This window comes from Rhinolophus ferrumequinum, chromosome 15 (genome assembly GCF_004115265.2).
Source record: "Rhinolophus ferrumequinum isolate MPI-CBG mRhiFer1 chromosome 15, mRhiFer1_v1.p, whole genome shotgun sequence".
Taxonomy (NCBI): domain Eukaryota; kingdom Metazoa; phylum Chordata; class Mammalia; order Chiroptera; family Rhinolophidae; genus Rhinolophus; species Rhinolophus ferrumequinum.
Genome location: NC_046298.1, coordinates 3,718,751 through 3,746,692, shown reverse-complemented (window position 1 = coordinate 3,746,692; position 27,942 = coordinate 3,718,751). Strand labels below are relative to the sequence as shown.

At 45.7% G+C, this 27,942-nt stretch overlaps 2 protein-coding genes across 10 annotated transcripts in view; one reads left to right on the top strand and one right to left on the bottom strand.

The window, feature by feature from the left end:
* The first annotated feature begins 621 nt into the window (after nucleotides 1-621).
* Nucleotides 622-21,633, top strand: SIAH1 (siah E3 ubiquitin protein ligase 1). Of its 9 annotated transcripts, none has more exons than XM_033128036.1 (2): nucleotides 622-1,687; nucleotides 20,229-21,499. In XM_033128036.1, exon 2 carries the CDS (start codon nucleotides 20,231-20,233, stop codon nucleotides 21,077-21,079), a length of 849 nt encoding a protein of 282 aa, XP_032983927.1. In that variant the 5' UTR covers nucleotides 622-1,687; nucleotides 20,229-20,230; the 3' UTR covers nucleotides 21,080-21,499. The 9 variants fall into 9 exon arrangements, with proteins under 9 accessions (XP_032983927.1, XP_032983923.1, XP_032983926.1 ...); XM_033128032.1 differs by lacking the exon at nucleotides 622-1,687 and adding an exon at nucleotides 2,020-2,176 and having other exon boundaries at nucleotides 20,229-21,633; XM_033128035.1 differs by lacking the exon at nucleotides 622-1,687 and adding an exon at nucleotides 2,191-2,249.
* A 5,181-nt stretch (nucleotides 21,634-26,814) lies between these two features.
* LONP2 (lon peptidase 2, peroxisomal) overlaps nucleotides 26,815-27,942 on the bottom strand; it is a 63,300-nt gene continuing 62,172 nt past the window's right edge. The window contains exon 15 of the mRNA XM_033129134.1: nucleotides 26,815-27,225. Within this exon, the coding sequence (XP_032985025.1) occupies nucleotides 27,004-27,225 (222 nt within the window). The 3' untranslated portion in view covers nucleotides 26,815-27,003. The remainder of the gene's footprint in view (nucleotides 27,226-27,942) is intronic.

Sequence of the window (27,942 nt, the reverse complement as noted above, 5' to 3'; positions counted from 1 at the left end):
TAGCCTAACTCCTCAGTGACTGCTTTCTCTGCCTTACCAGCCTGAGAAGTACTGTCGCTCACATAACCTGAGCACTCTGAGAACCCCACTGATTTCATCCGCATCGGTGTCCACCCCCTCCCTGGGCCTTGGTCCTTCCACACCCTCCCGACCCCTCCCCGCAAGGGCAAAAAGCCACGCTGGAACTGGACAGTCGTCTCACATGCAAGGGCTTTCCTCTGAAATGCTTTCCCCTATTCAAATCCTCCACGCTACAATCCCCTCCAACCTGCTTCATTCCTTCCAATCCTTTGGTTCTTTACTCAGTACCCGTCCTAGTATATACCTGGCCTGTTATATACCTTAGGATCTCCTCAGGGGCACTGCCTTTTTTGTTGTTGTAACTTTTCACAGTTGTAGTGATGAATTTGTGAGCTTGGTTAGTGTTTGTGTCCGCTACTAGACTGCATGCACTCCCTGAGTGCAGGGCTAGAGGTTGTGTGTTCTCAGTACCTGGCATTGGGTGAGTGAGTGAATGAATGAATGTCTTCATGTCTTCCGCACTAGGTAAGCTCCATGACTAAGCACAGTATATGACAGAACATGTTAGATTCCCTCTGTACATCTTTATTGCTGAAGAAATGGATGATAAGACCATCAGTTAATGCTCCGACCGAAATAACTCACCCAAGATCTTCAACCGCCTTTCGGGCTTTGGGGACCAGCAGCATAGTACAGCTTGTGGCTAAGAGTTCTTTTGGTTTTTACCTTCCCACCCTTAAGAAACACTGTCTGGATGTGCTAATGGTCCTGGAGGACAATAGCAGCCACAGTGAGCAAAGTATCAGGCCGAGAACCAAAGGAGCCTATCAACTCAGTCTGCAAATTAGGGGGAAGCTGGAATTGAGCTTACATTAGGACCTAAGAGAACTGTGCCTTCGGCTTCCAGCAGTCGTTTGAGTGAGTTCAGTGGAGTGCTTGCATCAAAACTTCCCATTGAAAAAGATTTCCTGTTGGTGGGGGGGGCTGGAGATGATGGGGGTTGGGACACAATTCCTTGGATGGTTTCTAACGTATAAAAAGCGTCTTTTTAAAACACACACACACACACACAACCCTGTTCTTAGCCACAGCTCTACTACTGCTATGCTGGCCTACGTTTCCCCGCAGAATACTGTTTCTATACAGGCTCTTACACGGAGCTCGCTCTCATCAGGGCTTGTCAATGTCCCGGGGACTGGCGTGGCTCAGGTGTATGTATAGTGTGTCCATCAAACAACTGTGAACATTTCCTTTTATTTCTTGTGTAAAGAAAAGGAAGCGCGGAGTCCCATTTAGCTTCCAGAGGAGTGAGGACACGGGAAGAGGCGTGCTTTTCGGCTAAAATAAGCCTTTGAAGCTCGTCCCGCTTTCGCTGAAGCGCAGCTCACATCGGAGGGAGGGGCTTGGACCTTTCCTTCAGGGTGGGGTCCCCCGTCGGCGGCCGGAAAGTCAGCGGGTTTCTTTTTCTTTGCAAAGAGTGGCGCTAGGAAGGGCTTTGCGAAAAGGAGGCGCTTTGCGAAACCAGCGAGCGAACCAGGAGGGGCCGTAAACGGGGCGGCGGCGGCGGCCGCCGAGAGCCCGGGGCCGCCTTCCCCGCCCGGCGACCCCGCGGCGCCGGAACAAAGCCCCGCGGGCGGCGGGCAACCTGGGGTCACTGACTCGACGGGTAAGCACCGCTTGTCCCCGGGCAGGGACGGTTGCGGGCAAGAGCGTGACCTGCGTTTGTCGGGCGCGCGGTGCTCAGTCGCAGCAACGGTAACCGAGGAGCCCGAGCGCCAACCGTCCCCCTCGCAGAGCCGCACCGTGGACTCGCGCGGGTGGCCGGCGGCCGCCTCTGCGCCTGCGCGCCGGGAGGCCCCGCCCCCTCCGGGCTGCCGGCCGCGGGTCCGCGCCTCCTCATGGCGGCCGCCGCAGTGTGTGGTATTTAGCGGGAGCGCGCGGCGGGCTCGAGGACGCGCGAAACGGCGGCGGCGGCGGCGGCGGCCAGGGGGGAGCCGCGGCGGCCGGTGCGGGGCGCGCTCTCGAGCGGCGGCGGCGGCGGCCCAGGGTGTCCCGTCGGTGTCGGCGCGGGGAAGAGGCGGTGGCGGGGGGTGGCGGCGGCGACGGAGCGCGTGTGAGCCGGGACCCGGGTCCGAGGCGCGCTCTCCGCCCACAGGTAAGTGCGGCCCGGCCTGGAGGGAGGAGCCGGCGCGAGGGGCGCTCCGGCAGGAGGAGGACTCGCAGGCCCGGTAATGGCGGCGGGCGGGAGGGGCGGCCGCGCCGGGGCGCGGGCCGCGGGCAGCCCCCGGCCCGGGCGCCTTTGTCTGGGCCCGAGCCCGGCCGCCGGCCGAGCGCCGCCCCCCGCCCCTCCCCGCCCTCCCGGGCCCGGCCCTGCCCGCCGCCGCGAGCCGCTCGCCCCCGCCCCCGGCGCCCCGGGCCCGCAGGCCGGCGGTGGGGTCGGCCCCGCGCGGCCGGGCGAGGGCGGGGATCGGCCTTCTCGCCGCCCGGCCCGGCCCCCGCGCGCCCGGGAGGCGGGCCCGGCGGGGGGAGGCGCCTGCGCTCCCGGCGCCCCGGTGCCGGCCTTTGTTGTGAAGGGTCCCGGCGTGTACGGCCAACATGGCGGAGGTCAGCTGAGTGCGGGCAGTGGCCGGCCCTTCCCTCCAGGCCCTCCCCGCGCCGCCCCGGGGTCCGGGGCCGCCCTGGGCGCCTGGGCCGGCCTGGGTGTCCCTGCCGGCGCCGACCCCGGGGCGGGCATCCCCCTCGCGCTCCGGCCGGAGCCTTCATTGTGCGCTGGTTGGATCGCAGCCTCCTCCCTTGTTTGTGTCGTTAGGAGATCGCGCCAGCGGCTTGCCAGGGAGGCTCCGGCTTCTTCCTGTAAACCTCGGTTTCCCAAGGCGTCGTTTGTCGGGCACTTTGGGGTCGTTTCCCGACTCGCCCAGATTTATAACTTAGGCTTGTGGATTACCTGGGCCACGGAGTTACGTACCAGGTTTTTCGTTTCCCGTTCCTGGAAAGATGCAGAATTGGTTTGCTCTGACATCCAGAGAGGTCGGATTTGTGTGTTCGGGAAATCCGATTGTGTTGCTGATTTGTCAGAGCCATAGCAGCGGTGAGCGTGGATGTAGGACGGTGATCGGACTCCCGGTTCCTACGGTGGCAGTTGAACATTTACCATTTCTTGATAAGCGGCTGTCAAGGGTAAATTGTTAACGCTCTTCAGCACTTGAATGTTGGGAGCACTGACTCGGCAGGCAGACCGCCTGCTTTGCTTCCAATCCTGCCCCACCGGTTTGTGACCTTGGGCAAGATACTTAATTAACCTCGCTCTGCTTCATTTTCCCAATCTGCAAAATGGGTATAATGACGGTACCTACCTACTTCATAGGATTGGTAGCAGAATTGATGAGATGATAGGTGAAGGGCTTAGAGCTGTGGCAGGCCCAGGGTAAATACTCAATAAATATTTGCTGCTATGTGTGTTGTTAGTTACTAAACTTAGGAGGTTATCTTGGCATGCTGGACACGTTGTAAGTGCATAGGCTAGAATTAGTGAAATCGCATTATAAATTGTTAGTGCTTGGGTTTTTCTTTCAGTATATTTTGTTTTTAAAAATGAGAGTAAGAGGTTTAGAGGATAAATTGACAGCTGTTTTGAGATGGTGGCATTTGGAAGTTTCTCTAGTAAGGGATTTGGATAGGTCTTGTGTGGTCTGGAATTCAAAAAATCAAATTGATTAAAATGAGGTTTCCTTTTAGCACGTTTCCATTTATGGATCAGTTTGCTTCCAACGACTTGAGTTAACTGACTTGGAAAAGTGGAACAGTGAGTCCCTTTGAGTGTTAAGGTGTCTGTGGTGTCACCATCTCTTTTAAGACATTACTGAAGAGCAAAGTATAGTGTAATAAATGTAATGGTCTGGTAATTTTATCAGGGAGATATTGGCTCAGATTGTGGAGGAGAGGATTTAGGTTAGCTGTTAGAGAACTTTGTGATAAGTAGAGTTTGGATTATACATATTGTGTAATTTTTCATTCTGAAAATTAAAGATACAGATTTCTGTGATCTGGAATGGTTAGTTGCTACCCTCAAGTTTGCTTTGCCAAATATTTTCTTTAGATATATTATAGAATTGTACACCCCAGAGTGGCACACATTTGTTACAATTGATGTACCTACAGCGACACATCATTGTCACCCAAAGTCCATGGTTTCCGTTATGGTTCCCTCATACATGTTATGTATGAATTTTGACAAATGTATGATGATGATGTATCCAGGTGCTGCACCTTGACGTGTCCAAAACTAAAACCTTGATCGCTTTGAACTGTCCAAGGCTCTGACCCTGTATATCCAGTTAGTCATCCGCCCTGGTTTTTGTACTGTGGTTATCGCAAATCGGGCATGCTTCTCTCTCATCTTCACATTTAATTACATTCGATCCTCTTCTGCCTTCTAAGTGGTCTGCCGTTTAAGGGCGCTTTCTAGTGGGAGTGACTTACAAGGCTGCCAGTGTAGAGTTCCCAGTTCCTTGACAGGATAGTAAGTACACACACAGCTCCTCTTCAGCTGGCTCTCTGTCGCTTCCCTGCCATGGTCAGCTGTGATTGCAGCCGCCTGTGCGCACCATGTTTTCTCTTCCTCAGCTCTGATCTCCGCCTCCACAGCACTTAGCTGAGCTGCTCTTTCTGGACGCCCACCTTGAATTGGGTGTCATCTCTGTGTTCCCATAGCACTCTGCTTGGCCTCATTGTAATGTGTATCCCCTGAACTGTAATTTGTACCGCTTTGCCCCCCCCCCCCGGCCTCCCCCGCCAAATAGACTACAATCTCTGTGGGGACTTTGCTTTGATCACCCTTGTTTGTCTAGAGTTGAGCATTTTTCTGACACAGAGTTGGTGCTCAGCACATATATTTATTGAATGACTGAGTAATAATGCCTTCCCACTCTCCTTAATATGATTCCCGCCGTATTTTCCAGCATTTTCTCTTTGCTCTACCTGGTCAAACTGGATTCTTTTTGTTTCGTGAACTGTCTGTACTTTAACATCTCTGTGCCATTGCTCACGATTGTACCTATTCTTTCAAATGTCTCTGTTCTACTTTGGGCAGATTATTTAACCTCTCCAAACCTTAATTTCCATTAGCATGTGAGCAATTATTAAATATATTCCTCCCTGTCCCCCAGTGTCCTAATGCAAGAGTGGCAGTATAGTTAAGTGGGTAAGAGGACAGGCGCTTAGAAGCTAAGCCGGGATGTGTCTCTTGGCTCTGTCACTTAATAGCTGTGTTTGTGACTTTAAGCTCCATGCGAGCAGGGACACTGTCTACTTTTGCATCTAAAAGCACATTGCCTAATGCAAAGAAAGGGCTTAAACTGTGGAAAAAAACTAGTTGTTGAGTAAGTTATTGAATTTCTCTAAATATCACCACTTGTATATATATTTTTTTGTTTTAAAAAGTGTATTTTAATATAGAAGTAATAGATGTTTATTGTAGGAAATTCAGAAAATATGGGGGAAATTAAAAAAATCACTCATAATTCTACTGTCCATATATTTGGGGATCTAGGTCCACATTATTTTTTTTCTTTATAACCACTTATATTTTAATGAGGGAAATAAACAGAATTACAGATCGTGATATATACGTATGAGAGTCAGGTGTGAAGTAGAGAATAATGGGAGCAGGCCGGAGACCTGCGGTCAGAAGTAGTGACGCTGCGGCGATGCTAAGAGGATAAGGTGCTAGCGAGCTAGTGCTTGAAGGAAAGGGAGAGCATCTCGGAGTGAAGGAGCAGGTAGAGGCTCCGAGGCAGGGATGAACCTCGGAGCTCAGAGGAGAGCGTGTTTGCTGCTGGAGCGAATGCAGAGGGGAAGAGAGAAGCAGGGGGCAGAGTCACAGTGAGGAATGTGCATTTTATTTTAAGGGTACTGAGAAGCCGTTAGTTAAAGAAGTCATGTAGCCCACTTCTAACTTTTGAGATTGCTTTAGCTGTTGTTTGGAGAATTGATTGGTTCGGAGGCTGTTCCTTTGATCGGACCGTAGTTGGCTGACCTGGATTAACGTGGTGGCAGCGAAAAGGAAGAGAAGTGGATGGATTTGAGATCTGTTGGAGGCAGAATTAGCAGGACTTGTTGATGGATTAGATGTGAGAGGTGAGGAAAGGAGGGAATGAAGTGGTTTCTGGCTTGAGCAACTGGATCATGGCGCTGTTTACCAAGATGTGAAAGACTAGACGGGGATGGGACAGAGGGACAGCAATAAAATTCAGGATTCAAAGTCCTGCTATGTGGGACATGCAGAATGATCCAGTGAGGTCGAAGGGGAATCGGGGATGTGGTATCCCAGAAGCCAGGTGGGACATGGGAGCACGTTTGGCTGTTAGAGGGCATGGACCAGAAGAACCAGAGGGAGAATTGGATGCAAGAGAGAAGGGATGATAGGGACGTGAAGTCCTGAGAAGTGCCCAAGTGCAGGTCACTGCCATTCTAAGGGGAGGGAAGGAGGAGCTAAGTCAGCATTTGATGGCTTCTGTTGTGTTTCCTAAAGGTCGCATGGGCGAAGCCATCAGTTGAGAGGATTTATAGTTAGTGAAAACTGCTCGGCAGTAGCCTGATGTAGTAGGAGACTCACTGAGAAACAGCAGGGGGAAGAGGAGATGCTGTGAGCTGTTAGCCAGTGACGACACTTGATCCTTGCTGTTCACAAGAGATTCTAGAATACCTAGAACAATGGTGTTACTGTTTTTTTCCTAAATGTAATTTTTTTGTTTGGAAGTATAGCATAAATACGTACAGACAGGTGTTCACATTATAAGTGTACAGTTCAATGAATTTTCACAAAGAGGACACGTTATTGAGGGCAGCTCCAAGATCAAGAAACAGAACCTTATCAGAACAAGAAACCCCCTTCTTTCTCCATGGAATCACCTGTCACCAACCTCTTAAGGAAACCACCTCTTGACTTTTAACACCACAGATTGATTTTGCCTGTTTTTGAACGTTATATGAATGGAACAATACAGTATGCCTCTTTCACTTCTCCCTGGCAAGGTTAGCAGCTGAATAACCATGTATTTCATTACTTTTTTTTTTTTTTTAATCTTCAGGAACTCTAGGCTGAATGATACAGACAAGATAGTCCATTTTAGGTCAGTTTATTCTCTAGCCTTCAGCCACAGTGACCGGAATGATGTTGGCAAAGACCTTTCATTAGGTTTGAGGTTGCCCAGTCATGCTGAACTTACGTGTGGTTTTCGTTTGCTTTGTTTTGAACAGCAAAGAAGGGACTTGGGGATACAGTGAAAGAACTAGAAGGAAGAGGTTGGAGAGAAACCTTTGGAGAACTGCTTATCTATTTATAAAGCAGATATTGCAAGTGAAGAATATTTTCTTAAAAATTAGAAGAATTTACATAGGAAGTATTTTATAGGAAGTATACTATACTCTTATTGTCATGTTGCAAAATTTAGCTAGTGATGGTGAAATTAAGTGTACACCAACCTCTTTGCAAAAACTCTACACCTGGAAAGGTTACTTCAATAGTTGGTTTCACTAATTGTTAAAAAGTCTCTTTTTTTACCCCCCCTTTCTGTTTTACCTTTTTATTCCTTTGAATTTGGCTAAAGTTCAGGGATTTTTGGGGGGGGGCGGGAATGGGTCAAGGACCCTATTTTATTAGCTTTGTTAGGGACACTGTGGATGTCTTGTCAATACAGATAGTTGTGAGCTAATTTCTACAGACTATTCTTTTGATTTTGTTTGGAGAGGTAGATCAATTTCTGTCTTATAATTAACTTTTAAAGTGCTAAATTTAAGACTTTTTTAATAAACATAAACTAAATGTGTATATATGTATATGAAATACGTCAGTTTTTTTTAAATGTGAATAAGCTGTTTTAAAAATATTTTTCCCTATAAGTAAGTATCCATCTGTTTCAGGCATTGAAAAAAAATAGAGCAGTAGACAAAATCAGCTTTTGATTTATGAGTATTTCATTTTGTGTATGAAGTCAGCAGCAATTCATTAGCAGGGGAGTGTGGGGACATAAACTATGCATTAATATTTTAAAATTTAATTATTTATTACCAAAATGATATGTTTTATGGAATATTTGAGAAATACATACAGAAATGGTGCCCTCACCTCCCCCAAGAACACTTATAATCTCGTAATTGGAAAGTAACCATTGTAGACATTAGGGTGTAGTTACTCGTCTCGGTGGTTGTGCCACATTTTTCGAATCAGCCATAGATATTTTAAATTTAATTTCTTTGATGTTACTTAAATGCTTGTAGATATTTTCCTATTAAATGATTAGCACTTGGCAGTAACTATGCATGTTTGAACTGTGTAATTCCAAATGATGAAGTTCGTGCTTATATAGTCTGTCCATCTTTCAGTTCTTGATACTTTGTGTGCCTGTAGTTCAGTGTCCCGTCTCTTAACCTGGTGGTTTCTGGTTCTAAACTTGCCCTCCCTCTCCCCTTCTCTAATCCCTCCCCTTAAGTCTTTAAATGAAATTCTGCAATTCGGATGCCCTTCCATTTTCTTTTCTGTCCCATTACATGGGACTTACATGCACACATACATAAATACAGACTGCTGTATGACTTACTTTTTTCCGGCACCAGTTAATTTGTATTTGTACAATTTTTCCTTGTAGTTAATACTGTCTTTTTCCTGTTTTGTTTTCTCTGTGCTAACTGCTAATGCTACCACATGTTCCTTACCACTTGTTTAAATGTTCAAGTTGCTAGAATGCCTCAGTGCCTTCTTCCTCTAGTGTAAAGTTGCCTTTATCCTCCGAGTTTTCTTCTCTTTCTTCTGGGTTGAGTCGTCTGTTTACTACAGCCCATATTGTCCTTTTTCTTGGTCCATTCCTTTGCGTTTAAGAGCTGGCCCTCCAGGAGCTTCCCAAGAAAATATCCAAGGGAAGAGCTGTTTGGAAGCCGTGCATCGTTATTCTGCCCTCAACACTCTTAGGATAATTTGGGCATAACATTCTGGAATGGTAATCATTTTCTTTGAGGATTTTACAGAGCATTGCTCTGTTGGTCTAGCTTTTGATGTTACTCGAAAGTCCAAATTCTTTTGCTTTCTGATTTATTTAATTCATCCAACAAATATTTACTGAGCCTGTACTATGTGGCAGGCACTGTTTTAAGTGTTTGGGATACATCGTTGAACCAGACAAAAATTCTTACCTTCCAGGTTGGGGGGCTACAGCAACAAACATAACAAGGGAATTGCATAGCCTGTTAGAAAGTACTACATTCTGTGGAGAACCAGAAATGGGAGAGGGAGCGGGTGGAATGGGCAGTGACTAGGTGTGCGTAGTGGAGGGGCCAGTGGGCAGAGCCCCGGTCAGTGTTGTAACTAGAGACCGGGCAGGCCTCACTGAGAAGGTAGCGCACAGCAAAGCTAGAAGGGTGTGAGAGCAGCAGTGGTGACGGCTGGGCCCAGAGGGGCAGCCCGCCACCCGGAACAGGGAGGCTGGGGTAGTGAGTGCGGGGCAGAGAGTAATGGGACACATCACCACGGTGTGTGGGGCTGTGTGGGGCTGTATCAGCTAGCGTGGGGGTCTAGCTATGACCCGGTACGGGTGCCACTGGGGAGCGGAGCAGGGACTGATCGGATTTAAATGTGAACTGGACTTTTTGGATTGCTGTGCTCAGACTGTGGGATGGGGGTGTGGGGGGAGACACGGACGGAAGCAGGGAAGACTGGTTAGAAGGGTATTGTAGTAATCCAGGTGGGAGATCAAGGCGGCTTGTGCTATATGGTCGTGGTAGAGCTGGTCAGCAGTGGTTGGACTCTGGATATAGTTTACAAGGAGGGACAGTAACATTTCCTGGTCGTTTTAGAGATGCGGCGTGAAAAGGAGAAGAGAGATGCCTCCAAGGCTATTGATCTGTAACGGGAAGGATGGAGCTGCTATGGAGTGAACGGAAGGCTGTAGGCACAGGAGTCTGGGAGAAAGTGAGGGGATCAGCTTTGCGGGGACTCCCCACCATAGGAATGGCTAGGAGGCAGTTGGATGGACAAATCTGGGGTTTGAGACAAATCTGGAGGAGTTTTTGTTTGTTTTATCTGGGCTGGAGATAAAACATTTCAACTCCTTGGCAATATCGGTGGTTTAAAAACTACAAGACGGAATGAGGTCACCAAAGTGAAGAAAAGTGGACAGTGGACAACTGCCAATTTCAAGAGTTTGGGGAAAAGAGCAGGAATCGCTCAAGGAAGCTGAGGAGTAATTGGTGAGATGGGAAAAACAAGTGCTTAGAATCAGTGAGCAGAGTTTGTCAGTGATCAGTCAACTGAGATGTTGGTGACAGTTCAGAACTTGCAAATTAAATACAAACAAAACTACAAAACCAGGGAAACTTAAATCACACTGATTTATAAAATATTAGATACTGTCTGCTAAATTTAAGTCTTGAAACAACATGGGTTATGACTGTTGCGCTGTAGGTTCTTTTGGAGTTGAGCGTATCCAAATTGCCCACATGGTGTCCCCACATGATGCATTTTCTTACTGAGGTGTTTTAAGTGCTTCTGTGAAAACCATGTCGTCGTTTGGCTTTTCTTCACCCAAATGCATCATTTCTGTAGTAGGTTCCCGTCTGCTTTTCTCTGTAGCTTGCCATAATGAGAGAACTATAGCACTAGCCTGGAGCCGGAGTGTCCGTAAATGCCTGGGGGAGCATTCAGTGACACGGCTGACAGAGGCATTCGGGTGAGGAGGACGGGCTAATACTATTATTCAACATAGGAAAATACAGCTTTACATCTTTGGAGAAAAATTTGGACCCCAACCCTCCTGTGCGAATAGGATCTTCACTTGAGGAAAATTAGAGTATAAGTTAATTCATGTGTTATGTCCTTTGAAATAACTCAGATGATTTCGTTAGAGTTTCAGATGTAATATGTATGAAGACACAGATTGTAACTATTTCAATGGAATATAGTTTAATTTGAAGGAGGCTCTGTGAATTTTTTAATATGGTATTTTCCCCCCATAAATTTCATTTTTCTGTTTTACTAGTAAAAAGCCATCAGTCCTAAGTAGTAAGACTTTCTGATGTGACTTTTTAACCTAGTTTCTTTAATTTCTCTGTCTCCCAAGCAATGTACTCTCTTCTGTTTATTGTAGCACCAACTCTTCATAGGTTACTACCGATTTGGATCTTTAAAACTTTTTGCTCTGAGAGTGTGTGTGTGTGTGTGTGTGTGTGTGTTACCTACCATACTTGTCAGATGGAATGTGGAGTTGAAAAGGTTGTACGTTACAGTGTAGAACTCTGGGCACAGTATATTTTATGGGAAAGGTTTAAAAAGCGTAGCTTACTGCCTAGATGGAACAGAAGTGCTAACATTTACTGGAATGTGTGTTAATTTTACATCCGGAGAGAATAGAAAACAATCAGGAAAGTAAACAGTTGTATTCAAACCTGGACACAAATAATAAGTTACTAGAATTTGGATGCTTTTACCTTGAAACTGTGAGACTTGTTTACATTGCAGTAGTAATTGTTTTGTAATCTTGACTGAGATAGTTTTCAGTAGTTTCAAGTGTGTTACCAAAATTCTATTATTTAGTAATGTGTGCTATGAAATAAAAAGGTTGAGAAAGCCTATTTGACCTTCTTCCTTCTTTTACTCTTATTTCTCTGCTCTTACCTCTCTTCTTGATACTTTGCTTTGATGTAGTGTCTAATGGTTTAATGACAAACTCAGACTACCAGATTTTACCACATTGATACAAAAAATGTCAACAAGCAATGTACAGAGCTTTCTGCTATTTACCTTGCCCTTGCATAGCCTTCCCCATTTTCAACATATCCCCCCACCAGAGTGCGATGTCTGTCACAATTGATGTACCTACAGTGACACATCACTCAGAGTCCATGATTTGCATGAATGGTTCACTCTAGTTGTGTATGAGTTTTGATGACTGTATAATTTATGTCCACCATTGTAGTATACAGAACAATTTCACTGCCCTAAAAATCCTGTGATCTACCTTTTCATCCTTTCTTCGCCCCCAGCCTCTGGCAAACACTGATCTTTCTACTATCTCCAAAGTTTTGCCTTTTCCAGAATGTCATGTAATTGGAATCATACAGTATGTATCCTTTTCTTAATTGGCTTCTTTGACCTAGTAATATAAGTTTCCTCTATGTCTTTTCATGGTTTGATCGATTCTTTCTAGCGCTGCATAATCATTGTCTGGATGGACCAGTTTATCCATCACCCACTGAAGGACGTCTTGGTTGCTTCCAGGTTTAGGCGATTATGAGTAAAGCTGCCATAAACATCTGTGCGCAGGTTCTGTGTGGACATTATGTTTTCCGCTCATTTGGGTAAATACCAAGGAGGGCGATTGCTGGATCATAGGGTGGGAGTATGTTAGTTTTGTAAGAAACGACCAACCTGTCTTCCGAAGTGGCTGCGCCATTTGCACTCCCACCAGTGATGGATGAGATTCCCGTTGCTCCACGTCCTCACCAACATGTGGAGTGGTCAGCGGTCTGGATTTGGGCCGTTCTGACAGGTATGGAGGGTGTCTTGCTGTTTTTATTTGCATTTCCCTGATGACACGTGGAGCGTGTTTTCCTCTGCTCATTTACCATCTGTAGAACTTTGGTGAGGTGTCTGTTAAGGTCCTTGGCCCATTTTTAAATCAGGTTGTTTTCTTATTGTTCAGTTTCAAGAGTTCTTTATATTTTGGATAATAGTCCTTTATCAGATTTGTCATTTGCAAATATTTTCTCCTAGTCTGGTTTGTCTTCTCATTGTCTTGATAGTATCTTTTGCAAATCAGAAAATTTTAATTAAGTCCAACTTATCAATTGTGTTTTTTCCTGGTTCATGTCTTTGGTGGTGTTCCTAGAAGTCATTGCCAAACCCAAGGTCATCTAGATTTTCTCCTATATTATCTTCTAGGAGTTTTATAGTTTTACATTTTACGTTAGGTCTGTGATCCATTTTGAATTTTGTGAAGGTGTAAGATCTGTGTCTAGATTCATCATGACTTCTGTTTGCCAACATGTGGCCTAATCTTACTTGACCCCTTAGCAGATTCCACATGGTTGACTGCCATTTTTTTTACTACTTCCTTATGGTTTTTTAGATTTTATAATTATTTACACCTTACCAAGGTTTATAATATTTACATTCTAATATGTAATTATAATGCATACAGTTTAGTCTTGGTTCTATATTTAAATGGAATCATTGTTATTTCTCCTTAAGTAATTTTCTTAAGGGTTTTCATGGGTACTGTATTCCTTGTTGCATGTTTAAGCATATCTGCCTTATTGCCTTTTTTCTTAATTTTTTTCCTGATTACAGAGATAATACAAGTTCCCTGTAAGAATATAATAAAGCATAGTTGGTTCTAATATTGATGCACAGGTGAGTTTTTACGTATCTTCTTAGATCCCCATCTTCCCTTGACTTCCGAGATACTGCCCTCTCCTGGTTTTCTCTCATCTTTGCTTTTCTTCTTAGTTCTTTAGACTTTTGCTACTTAGTGTGGGCCTCAACCAGTGGCATTGGCCATACATGGGAGCTGGTTAAAAATGCAGAATCTCAGCCCCAGCTTCAGACTCATTCTGATTCTAAATCAGATTCTGCATTTTAACAAGGTCCCTGGATGGTTAGTAAGCACGATCAAATTTGAGAACTATTGCACTCTTTTTCCTATAATGAATCCTTAAATCTTTAAATGTTGGGATTTCTCTTATTTTAGGCAAGCCCCTCTTTGACTTCAGGTAGCATCCGTATGTCAACAGCTCTCAATCTCCAATCTTAATTCTTCTGTATAGCAGTTGCTCTTTTTGATTAGACATCTTGCAAGCATCTCCTACTTTGCATTGAATCTGTTATCATATTTTAGTATCTAGTATAGTGCCTGATAGGTTCTGATTAAGTATATGCTGTTTTTCCCCCCGAAGTGGAAGCCTCAAAATACAGTGACGTAGGCAGTAGAAAAACAAGCGTCCTTTGCTTTACTTATTTGAGTTGGGGTTTGTATCCTCCTCTCCATTGGCTGTGCCCTCATCTTTGTTCAGACTTGGGTTTTTAGAGCAGCCTTTAGTACCTTGTCCTGGGCTTTCCCACTTGAGATCATCAGTCTTACTGGGCACATACCTCTTCTATAGCTACAAAGTTTTCAGAATTACCTTCAGGAAAAGGGAGCTTTTAGGAAAATACGTACAATTAAATTTTTTTTTTCCTCTAATTTGCTACAGTTCTGGAAACTAAAAATGGGTTGTTTAAATTTTTTTCTTAGCATTATTGTTTTATAACAAAGTTTTGATTTTTGTTTTTTAGCTTGGTATTTAAAACTGTTGAATTTTTGATGTGGTTCTCCCCCCCCCGCCTTCCCAGGGAGGGCACAGCTCACAGTGGCCCATGCGGGGATCCAACCGGTGACCTTGTGCTACCAGTACCTCGCTCTAACCAACTGAGCTAACCGGCTGCCCCCAAAAAACTGTTGAATTTTTAATGAGACTTGCCTAAATTTTAATTTTGTCGTTATGTGAAGAGTAAATCTTAAAATAGAAGCAATTTTTAACATAATTTAACAAACATTTTCTGCATAATACCCATCACAATGTCAAATGTAGAAAGTATCATTTTTTGCAAAAAGGAGGTTAGGAAAGGAGGAAAGCCCTTGAAGGTTTGGAATGAAGTAGTTTCATTTAACCCATTGATTTCTAAATATAGAGAGCAGATTTATAATCTGAACTTGTACTTTTATTTTACAATAAATATGTTGTTTCTAGGAATAATTTTTGGAGAATTAAAAGAGGGGTCATATTTACATCTTATCTTTTTTACTAAATTAAGAATGCAAATTTTACTTCTTCTTTTGACGGTTTTCACATTTTGCAGTCAGACTAAGTTTTATAAAGCAGTTTACCGCCCCCTTTGAAGGAAACACAGCTACAAATCAGCAGTACTCTACCAAGCAGATAAGTAACTCACAGGTCATTTTCTGGTCCCCAGCCTTGCTGGTGTCTCATGCTCCCTCCCGCTACTTCCTTCCCATGTATGTTCTGGCTGTAACTTGCTTTACAGCACATTGCGATGCGTTGTCCATGTCTGTTTCTCATCTTCAACTTTGATTTTGTAACTAGCTGAATTAGCTTCCTGCTGCTGCTGTAACATAACATTTTCACAGGTTCAGTGGCAGGCATTAGGATGTGGACATCTTTTAGGAGGGCATTATTTGCCTGCCATAGTAACATTTGTAAACTAGGAGAAAATGGTAAGCACAACATTGTTATGAAGTAATTAGAGTAGCCAGGCATGGGTTGTGACTAAGCAGAGAAATTCATCAGCCATTTAATAAAAGGAAATAGGTTTCCACCTGAAATTGAGAATAAAAGTTTAAGTTCTTCTGTTAGGTTGGTACAAAAGTAATTGCGGTATAAAAAGTTAAAAATAATTGCAAAAACCGCAATTACTTTTGCACCAACCTAATACTTCTGTGCGTTAATGTGTCAAAGCAATATTTAAATGCTCTGAAACTACTAAGACAGTATTAAAGGCTGACTCTAAAATGTGTTTATTTAGATTAAAATCTATTTAAACTTTATACTAAACTGGTCTTTAGAAAGTATAGGTAATCAGTGCACTCTTGGAAAAACTTTGAATGTTTCCTTACTTTGGATTCTTTGGGCTTTTCTTAGTGTAATGGAGTTTTTGTGAAATTTTTAGCTAGTTGAGAAATTCTGTTAAGGTTTATTGGACTAAAAAATTAGTTAAATGGCAGTTGATCTTTGGCAGACATGTTTGATAACCTTTACCAGCTAACGGCATCTTTTCAAGTATGTGTCTGAAACCCATTAGTTCCAGATCTCGAACTCTTGGTGACCTCAGGCAAGTAAAACTTGGAGGTCTCAGGTGAGTCCTTATGTATTTTGGAATATGCGGTATCTGTGATACACATAAGGTACCCACCTCTTAATCTAGACAAAAGCCCTGTGAGGTTGGAAATACTGTCCTGGTTTTACAGCGGAGCAGGCAGTGAGGACTGGTTGGAATCCGAGCGTAGGTGGCTCCTCACACGTCTACCTCTACTTCCTGACTCACTTGGTGAGAGGTTTGTCCACGGCCTGATGGTTTGCAGACCGTGCTGTAAGGCTCTGTACGGCCCTTTGCAAGTTTGGGGGGAAAAATGAATTGTTTTTCTTTGCTTCAGGCATCAGTAATCTCCTTGACTTGTTTATACATTTGGGTGCTGTCTTAATTATTTGGAGAGTTTTTCTGCCTAAAATATTTGAAGTCACCTGCCCTAGAAACCTGAGACCTGTCTAGAATGAATATGTATTAGAAAATAAAAATGTAGGTAATAGTAATTTATATTTGTCAGTAGACTGTTTTCAATTATATTTCTAATCCTAATGATGTTTTATATAGCCTAATAGTAAAATAAGGTGAGGTGGCTGAACACTTAATTAATAGCGTGGGAAGTGATTCGATTTAGAATTTGCTGCTGGCAGTGGGTGATCTACAGTCTCCTGCGCGGGGTTCAGACCCCACTGCCTCCCAGCTCTTGCTGCCTTTACAGGCTGCCTACGGGTGATGTAATGACAGGTTACACCTCAGCATGCTCATGGAGGCCCTGGGCTTTATGGGGCAAGGGTGATGCTTATTTAAAAACAAAACAAGCAGCTCGCTTTAATGAGGCCTTTGGCTTTCCCAGAGTGGGAAGAGAAGATGGTCTCCGCGTGGAGGCTGAGGCCGGAGTTGCATATGGTTCTGTGTGTTTACTGCTCTCCCTGCAGTCTCTTGGAAGGGAGGGGAGTCTAGAATGTGGTCCTGTCGGGTGGAAATGGAGAAGTGAGAACTGAGGAACTATGGTCGCTGCCGCCTGGTAAGCACGTCGTTGCTGGGAGAAGCCCAGCGCAGTCTTTTACTCTAGAAGACCTCGGGGTTCCAAGGGTTAACCTGGGAGGGCTGTGCAGTGCAGATAAGGGCTGGGGCTGGCCGCGCGTTTCCCGGGCTCTCGGGAGCTCTGAGTTTGCAGCCACACGAAGTGACCGATTCCAGTTACGGTTCCGAGCGTTTGGCCTCTAGAAACCCGGCCTGTTTGGCCCTAGATGTTAGCTGGTGGCGAGGCCGAGGGTAAGGGGCTCGGCCCCGCCAGGTCGCAGCTGTGCGACCCGGGGGCGGGGCTTGTGGGCGCCCCCTCCCTCCCCCTTCCCCTCCCCCTCCCCTCGGGGGTGCTGGGAGCCTGGGCGCTCGCACTCGGGTGGAGACTCGGGTGGAGCCGCCTGTCCCAGTGGCGGCGCCACCCGGCCCGGCCTGGCCTGGCCCTGGGCTCCCCGGGGCTTCCGCGCGGCGACTCCAGAGCCAGCCCGCGAGCGCGCCGCCTTGTCCGGGGCCGCCACCGCGCACCTCTGGCCCCGGCCGCCCTCCCGACAGCCAGCCAGAGCCTGGCTCGGGCATCGGGGTAGACAGACTGCCGGTCCCGGGCAGTCGAGGGCCCGGCGGCCCAGCGCGGCCATGGCGCGCGGTTCTGGAGACGCAGGCGAATTGGAGCTCGGGGAGGTGTGGTCCGCTCGCCCTGGGACGGGCGGGTCTTCTCGTCTCTTCTGGTCTCTGCCTTCTGCCTCGGCGGCCCAGGCCTCTGAGCAGGGAACGGAGGGGCGGGAGCCGGGCGCCTCCCTTCGCTTCTTGACAACTTGACCGTGACGTGTTCAGGAACAGAAACTATTCCGAGGGGCCTCTGCTCCAGACTTGCTTCTGGGGGGAGGGCCGCGCGCTGCTGGCTTCTCATGACCGGGAAGTGTACCTTGCCTTTTCTGTACGCCTGGAAGGGCGTCTTACTCACCTGTTTACCGGCCGCTCGGACCAGGAAGAGGAAAGGTACTGGCGTTTCAGGGACTGGGAACCGGGGCGCTGTAAGCCGGTGGGGGCTGGCGGCCAGGGACGCGCTGCAGCAGCGCCAGGGGCCTCGCCGCGCTGTTTCTGTGGCTCTGCTGTACTTTGCTGTTTAAAGCAAACTTCAGCTTACGCAGCGCTGCTGCACAGGTGTCCTGAGTCCTGGCTTCCGCTCCGCTGCAGGGCTGCTGTGCGCCTGGGATTGTCTTGTGTTTGCAGGTGGAGCTGGGTCTCACCTTCGGCGCTTCGGGAGGCTCCAGCTGCTGCTACCCTGTGGCCGCATTTCACTTAGTTTGAGTAGGAATTTAAATTGTGCTTCCTACAATGTTTGGAAAAATAATAAAGACATATTGTAACATGAACCCGAACTATTGATGATGATGAATGTATAACTATTTTGCTAGGCCTAGAAATTCAACAGTAGTGTTTTTCTTGCTTGGTAGTCACATTATGTTGCATACAAACTGAGTTTACTGACCCTCGCTGTGACTGATCAGCCCTGTTGGTTTAGTGGTTTGAAAGGCATTGGTGGCTTCGACTGTTTTGGGCACTTTCCAATATTGCTGTCACTTAAGTGAGCAGCCTGACGTGGGCCAGGAAGGCATGTGGCACGTACAGGGCATTTTCACAATGCTAAGCCCGTTCTTTCCCACGGGACCCAAAACTCGTGGCCCAGCATGTGCACCTAGAATCTCCTCAGGGAAACTTGGTGAACAGGAGAGCTGCTTCTGAGCCCTTTTGTTGGGCTAGGACACCTGGTTATAGAGCATCAGATGACAGCTGATTCCTGCTGTCCTAAATCTGTGTGACGGGCCACATCAGGGTGGAATTCTGCTATGCTTTTGTTTCCCCTTGAACTTGAACTGTTCCTGTAGTGGCATGGAATTAATCTTTTCTGGCACCCTCACCCCCCATTTAAGGTATCTATTCTTGAGTAATATAACCCAAGTTGCATTTACATGGTCATATTGGTAACCAGCATTGTTTTTTCAACATTATATTCTTTGCAACAGAATGTAATGATTATAGCTGAGAAAACATTAAATTTGAGGCACTGAATTTAATTTTGTTAAAATATGGCTTCTATAGTTATTGGGAGTACATACACGCTTAGACCATCAGTAGATGTTTTGTCACTCCAAGCCAAAGGTAGACTCCTGGGGAAAAGTTCTATCTTTCATTCCACTCTAATGCGTCTTTTGGAGCAAAAATTAATATAAGACTGGGTCTTTTACTATATTATATAAGACCCGGTCTTATAGTAAAATAAGACCGGGTCTCATATTAATTTTTGCACCAAGTGACGCATTAGAGCTGATTGTCTGGCTAGGTCTTATTTTCGGGGAAACATGGTAGTTACATTGTTCGTTTCTTCCAGATGACATTTATCTCTTAAATGTTTATTTATCACTGTGCTGTTGAATGTTTCAGCGGCAGTGGTGAGCCCTGGGGTACGTCGTGCCAGCTGACTGAACCCCCATCCGCAGCGCTGTGTCTCTCTTTCTGGTGCTTTTATCTTTGTTCTTTATTTGCCTTCTCTTCCTGACTCCTTTCCCTTTGCAGATTATGTCTGATTTATATTGTGGAGTGGAAGTAGGATAGAAAGATTTATTTTCTGTAAATACCAGACTAAAATGGAGGATGGATGGCCCTCCATTTATTTCTCCTCTATTCTACTACCTCACTTTTGAGGGGGCACTGGTCAGTGGGAAACAAGATGAATAACTAGCTGACGTTAACATTGTGGGGAAAGACTGAATCGGTGAAGATGGATGATGGGATGGCAGTAGGCCCTTGTGAACCCCTCCATTCCCCAAAATAGTGCTCGAGCAGACCTGGTCATCATCAGGTCGATACCTTGGTGATCCTTAGGGTCACTTATAACTCCCTCTAGCTAGCGACAGCTGCCTCAGAATGGGAAAGAAAGAGACTGAGTAGGGGGATTGAATTCAGAGAGGGACAGAAAGTCCATTGAAAACTGATTAGATTGAACTCAAGCTCCTTATACAGAATTTCTTAGTTGCTTATGGTCATTTGTATTTCAGCATTTATTTATTCCATGTAGTCCACCCAAAGATGATTTTTAACTTATTTTAAGAAAGGGAATTCTGATGTGTTCTGAAATATTTTGGAGATGTCATCCAGTGTAGAACTCCTAATAATCAAAATGCGTATTTTGGGTAATTTAGGTTTTTGACTCTGTTGATTTGCTCACAGTCAGTTTTTCATGAAACAAGTGTTTCTGGAACATACACATTATTTGTAAAACAAGTTAGAGTTGTTCCTTTTCTCCGGCCGCCTCTTATTCTCCCTGCTTCTGTTACAGAGATGAGCCGCCAGACGGCGACAGCATTACCGACGGGGACGTCCAAGTGCACTCCGTCCCAGAGGGTGCCCGCCCTGACCGGCACGACTGCCTCCAACAATGACTTGGCCAGTCTGTTTGAGTGTCCGGTCTGCTTTGACTATGTGCTGCCACCCATCCTTCAGTGCCAGAGTGGCCATCTTGTTTGTAGCAACTGTCGCCCAAAGCTCACATGCTGTCCAACCTGCCGGGGCCCGCTGGGATCCATTCGCAACTTGGCGATGGAGAAAGTGGCCAATTCCGTACTTTTCCCTTGTAAATATGCCTCTTCGGGATGTGAAATAACTCTGCCCCACACAGAAAAAGCAGACCACGAGGAGCTGTGTGAGTTCAGGCCTTACTCCTGCCCGTGCCCCGGTGCTTCCTGCAAGTGGCAAGGCTCCCTGGATGCGGTCATGCCCCACCTCATGCACCAGCACAAGTCCATCACAACCCTCCAGGGGGAGGACATCGTTTTCCTGGCCACAGACATCAACCTGCCGGGTGCTGTCGACTGGGTGATGATGCAGTCCTGCTTTGGCTTTCACTTCATGTTAGTCCTGGAGAAACAGGAGAAATATGACGGTCACCAGCAGTTCTTTGCAATCGTCCAGCTGATAGGAACGCGCAAGCAAGCTGAAAATTTTGCTTATCGACTTGAGCTAAACGGTCACAGGCGCCGATTGACTTGGGAGGCCACTCCTCGATCTATTCATGAGGGAATCGCGACGGCCATTATGAACAGCGACTGTCTAGTCTTTGACACCAGCATTGCACAGCTTTTTGCAGAAAACGGCAACTTAGGCATCAATGTAACTATTTCCATGTGTTGAAATGGCAATCAAACATTTTCTGGCCAGTGTTTAAAACTGCTGCATTCAATTTCACAGAGAATAGGCACCCATCTGCCTGCCAACGTGACTTTTGGTAGGTGGAAGCTAGACACATGAAGGTAAATAAAAAGGAAAGGCTGTTAAATGCAGGAAACAGTTGCATGTAGTAACACTAATATATTTAAAAATAAGTCAACAGTAAACCACTGAAGAATATATATATATATATATACACCCAAGATGGGAATCTTTTGTATTAAGAAAGGAAGCATTGTAAAATAATTGAGTTTGTGTTTGTTGTAGATGGAGTATAATGTTGACAAATACCGGGTTTTTTGTTTTGCTTTTGAGTGCGTGTGTGAGTGCGCGTGCGTGCGTGCGTGTTTGGGTTTTTTTCTTTAACTGACAAGCCATGTGGGGTGGTCTCGGGCCACTGCTTTCCCCCGTGTGAGTCATATATAGTGCTGCTGTGTGTGTGTACTTTTTTGTGTGTATTTGCTAATTTTTATTAATTCTAGTTTTTCATTAAATAAAGTTGACTTTCTTTTCTGTAATTCAAGCTTTTCCTCACTTTTTTTTTGTACCTTTGAAAAAGTTAAGTGTCTTTTTGATATGCATAATTGTTTATGGTAAAGCTTATACATACGTGTTCCATACAGATTTTCTTTTTCTCCCCATTAATCAGTTCATTAGAAGTATTTTACATTCAGAGATTTTGTTCCAGAGTTCCAGAGATCGAGAAAGGAAAGGTAACATCTGAAGAATCATTAGAAGCTGTTTACAGCAGCTGTAAGATGGTTGGTCTGTCTCTGTCTCGCTCTCTATTTTTCTCCAGTTGAGTCATACCTTCAAACTTATTTGAAAGGTTGGGGTTTACTGATTTTTTTTAAAATACTGAAAGAAAAAAAATCAGGCTCTTCCCCCTCCCAAAATATCTTGGACAAATCACATGCTTAAAATTTGTTCTTGTATTTATTGGTTTTGCAAAAGAAGGCATCGTCTTAACACGGTATTTGTAATTAAAAGCAAATCATTTGTTTTAAAAAGAGGCAGTTTGCAAAAAAATGTTTTTGGTCTTTTATAATTCTCATTAAAAGAATATCTGGCAAATTAAAAACTCTTTTGTGTTTGCTTTAGCTCTAAGTTTGATTAAAATCCAAAGTTATTTTCCTGTTCAATTTTGTACTTTATAGCAGAAAGCAACGTGCTGTATTGAAATGTAGTAGAATTTTATTGTAAAGTACAGCATAAGAATGGGTACGGTCTCTGTCTGGACTACAGTCTTTCTTCCCTTCTTGCTTACATTTCGATTCTCACAACTACTAGGAGACTGGTTAGTGAAAATGCAGATCACTTTTTCTCTCCTTTAAACACAGAGGTGAGTTCACACCCACAGCTTAGTGGTGATCAGCTGGACTGTGCAGCCAGACTTCAGGGACTGCCTGCTGAGCCCAGCTCTAGCCCCCTCACCGGCTGTGCGACCTGGGCCATTTCCTCGTGCAGAAAAGGGGGTTAGTTAGGTCGCCACCTCAAGGAAGTAAGTTACCTAGTACAGTGCTTTGCGCGTGATGAGCACCCAGCAAATGTTAGTTAGCTGCTATTAGCTTTTAACCAGCACCATCCAGGTAACTGTTGCTAGCTACCCTGAGGCAGCCGGCCAGGTTCTGACCCTGCCCTCCGAATGGCCGAAGATCATTTCATCTGTGTGGCTCGTATGGGTACCGCAAGGAGAGTCAGTTAAAATTACTTTGGATGTCCCCCTTACCCCCCCCACCACCAGTTCTGGATCACAGGTAACTGCTGTTCCCATTTTCAGTTACGACTCCGGAGTCTCTTCCCTACGTAAGTGTTTTGTTTTTAATTGGTTATATATGTGCTCACGTAACCATTTGTGTGAGGCAAGGGAACACAGGTCAGCCCCAAATGTATGTCCAGGTCTATTCCCATTAACACGTGTGTGGTTAGAAAAGCAGTTTCCCCCTCATTTCATACACAGTTGATCCTTGAACAACAAGAGTTTGAACTGCACAAATCCACTTACATGTGGATCTTTTTCAATGAATACGTGCAGTACTGTACATGTATTTTCCTTAAGATTTTCTTACCGTTTTTTTCTCTTTATTTCATTGTAAGAACACGGTGTATAATACACATAACAGGACTGTTACCTGTAAGGCTTCTGGTTAACAGTGGACTGTTAGTCAAGTTCTGGGCGAGTCCAAACCCCTGCATTGTTCAAGGCCCAACTGGACAGAATAGTTCTGTGGAGGTGTAGCATTTTGTGTTAAAAATATTCAAAAATTAATTTTAAACATTTTAAAATATCTTAAAAATACATGTTTACAAATGTGCTCAGTATATAGACTTTGGAAGTGAGAGAATGGCACCCACAATAGAGACCTATAACTTACCCATTCAGACTATGAATATTTTTATTTTTCTAGTACTTTATATGTATTTACATGTTTTCACATTTATTTTGAAATTATGTAATCTTGGATCATATAATTATGTAATCCCCTCACATCCCCACACATTTAAGCATTTCAGCACTTTTAATAATCTTGGAAAAACTCCATTTTGGGTAGATTTGTGAGGACTGACTATAATTTTAACCAGTTTCCTGATGTGTGGGATATTTGTTCTGCCCATTTTGTCCAGGTAAATTTTTTTTGGCTATTTATAAATAACCTGCATACATTTCTCTGTTTTTTGATTATATTCTTGGGGTCCTTTTAAATTTTTTTAAGGTGTTGATACTTTTATCATTGCTTTCTGGAGAGGTTCCAGTAGACATAATAAATGAAGGATTTTCCATTTCACTGTAACCTCATTATTTTACGAATTTGTGCAAATTAAGATAGTAAATTTTGTGTTTGACAGCTCATAAGTTTTGACATTTTAATATTTGTTAACGACATTTCTTCTATAATATTCTTGGCCTTTGGTGAAGTTGAGATCTATAGACATATTTCTTCCTTTTTTAAATTTTTTAATTTTATTGGGGAGGGGGAACAGGACATTATTGGGGAACAGTGTGTACTTCCAGGGCTTTTTTCCAAGTCAAGTTGTTGTCCCTTCAATCTTAGTTGTGGAGGGTGCCGTTCAGCTTCAAGTTGTCCTTTCAGTCTTAGTTGTGGAGGGCGCAGCTCAGCACCAGGTCCAGTTGCCATTGCTAGTTGCAGGGAGCGCAGCCCACCATCCCTTTCGGGACTCGAGGGATTGAACCGGCAACCTTGTGGTTGAGAGCCCACTGGCCCATGTGAGGAATCGAACTGGCAGCCTTCCGAGTCAGGAGCATGGAGCTCTAACCGCCTGAGCCACCGGGCCAGCCCCTATAGCCGTATTTCTCGGTCCATCTGAGATTTGGGGTCTTTTGTGCCTCATCATCTTTGTTATGATCAATATTCAACTTTCTCCTATTAATGCCCACCCGTTCTTTTGGTGTCTGGGTGTTTTCTTTCAGGGGATTGCAGATGGCAGGGATAGGTGATTCACTTGCACTCTGCTCTTTTGCTTTTATGCTCTTAAATATGAATCTGTCCTGTTTAGTTGAAATCATGGGTCAGTTTACATGTTAAAGGCTGTTGGGGAATGGTTTTTTTTTCCTTGTGCTTTGAGTAATTTTAATTTGACATGTATGACTTTTTTTAAGGCCCACATTTCTGCAAACTTTAAACTTCCATGAGTGGCTATATTTTGGCTCCCCAAAAATCTTAGTCCTGTGTCATCCCCACTGCCTTTCCCCCCAGGAACTCACAGGTCTTTATATCCGGGAAGACCTGCAATGATTCTACTAATGGAATTTTATTTCACGCAGCTTCCTGAATGGAAGAATTGGTAAGTCACCCAAATTAAAAAACAAAACGCTACACTGGGGCCAGTTTGTGGCTGCTCTGTTGGAATTAGAGTGGGGTCAGGACATACTGTGTTTCCCCGAAAAGAAGACCTAGCCAGACAATCAGCTCTAATGGACTAGGTATAATACAAAATATAATAAATATATAATACCGGGTCTTATATTAAGTTTTGCTCCTAAAGATTCACTAGAGCTGATGGTCCGGTTAGGTCTTCTTTTCAGGGAAACACGGTAATAGGGCGAATTGAGTGTGTGACCTACCAACTAGTACTGCAGTCACGTATGTAGATTATACAAGAAAGGTGCAGATAGCGACATGGAAACCTGGAGACTGAATGCAGTGCCAGAGCCTTTCTCATTGCCCTCACCTGCGCAGTGTGCATGTTCAGAGAAAATAAAATGGTGGGTGATCCTGGTAACCGTTTGGGGGGAGGGAGGAGTGGGGAGTTACTGTCCGTTAGTTTCAGGTTAAAATGATGAAAAAGTCTGGAACGTAGATAGTGGTGAGGGTTGCACAACCTTGTGAATATAATCAGTGTCCCTGAATTATACACTTAAACATGGTTGAAATTGTAAATTTTGTTCTTTTTCCACAATAAAAACGGACAAGTGAATAAAAGATGAAAACCGGTGCTAGAGAAATGGTGGTCATACTTGGTGTCATGCACAGCCAGGCATTCTGTCATCTCTTCCAGAAAAGAAAGGCGTGCGCAAGCCCGGGCCGCCGCTGGCAACCACCACGCTGCCTGTTCAGGCCTCTGAAAGGCTACAGGTCGGTGCCACTGCAGTGCGCTGGGTGGGAACAAGACTAATTTGGGTGTGGACCGGCTCCCTCTGGTTGCTGAAAAATGAGGTTTCTTTTCCTCCCCTGCAGGCTCACTGACCAGAAATGACCAAATTGCAACAGTGCTGAGCTAGCCAATGTGCTGTGCCCTTTCCCGCCGCCGAGCCCCAGGTCTGGACGCGTCTCCCAGAGCAGTCAGACTTGACTCGCAGGGCTGCGCAGTGTTTGGATAACGCGCAGACCCCAAGCCATTCAAGAAATTCCTCAGTGTCCTCACATAGCTCTTCTTCTCTTTTGAAATACGAGATCCTGAAGTCTCTTACTGGCTGAAGTCATTAGAAACTGCGCAGTGTCGCCTCCCGTTACACCCTAACTTAACCTTCAGAAGAGCACCGATTTAGGAACTGGGATTTGCATCTTAAGGTGAGACCTATGAGCCAAAAAGTGCACGGAGCTAGCGAGTGCGCAGACGTGGCTGACTTCACAGTTCTCGTATGCTGGACTGAACCCCAGGAGGCGGCGTGGGGTAGCCACCAGATCTGGGAACCGGCACAGGCAAACAGACTAGACGGGGAGGTGGCGGGTCAGGACAACAGCGCAGGGACCACCCGGCCTGGCTCTGGGGACCAGACTTTTTCTAAGATGACAGGTGGCCAAGGGCGAGCGTGTCTGTGATGTGTGCTAACACCTGCCGCTCTGCTGTGTAAATCATGCGAGTGCTACTTCCCTGGGCCTGAGAAGGGACCTGTAGTGACGTGCTGCCCTCATCTCAGACGTCACCTGAGGCGAAGCCTCTGCTCCCACAGCCTAACACCTGGCTCTCATCTCATCTACCCAGGTCCCCTCTGAGTGGCTGTTTGCAGATTCAGCAGCAGTTACAGGTGAGTCTGCTATGGTGCCGGTCTCGCCCTTGACTGCGCCCGAGTCCCCGAGGGCTGAGTAACAGACCGCTGGGCCAGCGCCCGAGTGGTGGGGAAGGTGTGCTGTGGGGTGAGAATGAACAAGCTGTGGGGACAGGCTTCTGTTCTGGGCCCGTCCTGAGAACCCGTGCTCGTCAGCTTTCCAGGGACAGGGATGATCCCAAGGCACGACTTGAATTTCCACCAATTTATTAAATTACCATTTCTGCAGTAAGCACAGCCACCTGAGTGAGGCTCGTTCCTGCTGTGATTAGGACATAATCATTGGGGTACCCTGCTCACCCCCTGCTGTGAATAAGTCACCGTGTCGGGACCTCTTGGCACTTCGTGACCTAAAATTCTGAAATGCTGAGATGTGAGCCTACAGTTTGCTATTTAAGAGACCAGGTCTGGTCTTCACAGTAAAGCCACCGTCAAAAGCAGCATTCAGAACTTCATCCAGGCAGCTCGCTGTGACAAAACGTAAGTCGTGCCGCACGTTGCCTGGGATTTCTTCAAGGTCCTTTTCGTTCCTCTGGGGGACAATGACCGTCTTCAGTCCCGCTCTGTGTGCTGCCAGCACTTTGTCCTTGATGCCACCCACCTGCAGGGAGAGGAGAGCGTCAGGCGCGGCTGTCCTCAGGCCCAGAGCAGCCCTGGACCGCCCGTCTTACACGGCGATTTTAAAGCATCCAAATCACCTTCCATTTTGTTCCACCAGAGCTAGGAAAGTCTCTAAAAAGGTCAAAGCACAGTAAACTCTTTGCATTTCAATCATGTTACAGTACATCCTTTTCATGGGGGGAAAGGCCCCGTTTCTGATAGGAAGCACCTCTTCTGTCCCTGATGCCTTGTTATGTCACCAAGGCCACATTTGTGTTCCATTCTGCACTCAACGATCTTGCCTGTCGGTTGATTCTGGAAAAGCGCCAACTCCTCCCTACAGAGCTTAGCTTAGGGGACTGGGGTGACTTCTGTATGGGGGGGACGGGGCTCACCTCTGTGCCACTGGATGAAGAAACATCCCGAAAGGATCTGGGCTCTTGTGGTTTTAAAATATGTCCACAGTGGTCCCTTGAAAAGGTGACATCTAGCTCCCCGTCCCTTGAACGTGGCTCACAGGAAACGGTGGTGGAAGCAGCTATGGCTCCCAAGGTAAGTGAGAAACAGTAAGCGCTTCCGCCTCATGTCTCTTGGATCTCTGTCCCTGGGAGTAGCCAGCTGCCCTGCTTGACTGTGGAGAAGCCCTAAGGTGGGGACCTGGGGCCTCCTGCCGACAAGACCCATCAGTCCGCCATGTGAGGGAAGCGTGCTGGAAGCA

Coding starts and splice junctions, on each gene's coding strand:
- SIAH1 (XM_033128030.1), top strand. CDS start 17,797: ATGACCGGGAAGTGTACCTTGCCTTTTCTGTACGCCTGGAAGGGCGTC. Junction 17,888..20,228: donor TCGGACCAGGAAGAGGAAAG/GTACTGGCGTTT, acceptor CTTCTGTTACAG/AGATGAGCCGCCAGACGGCG.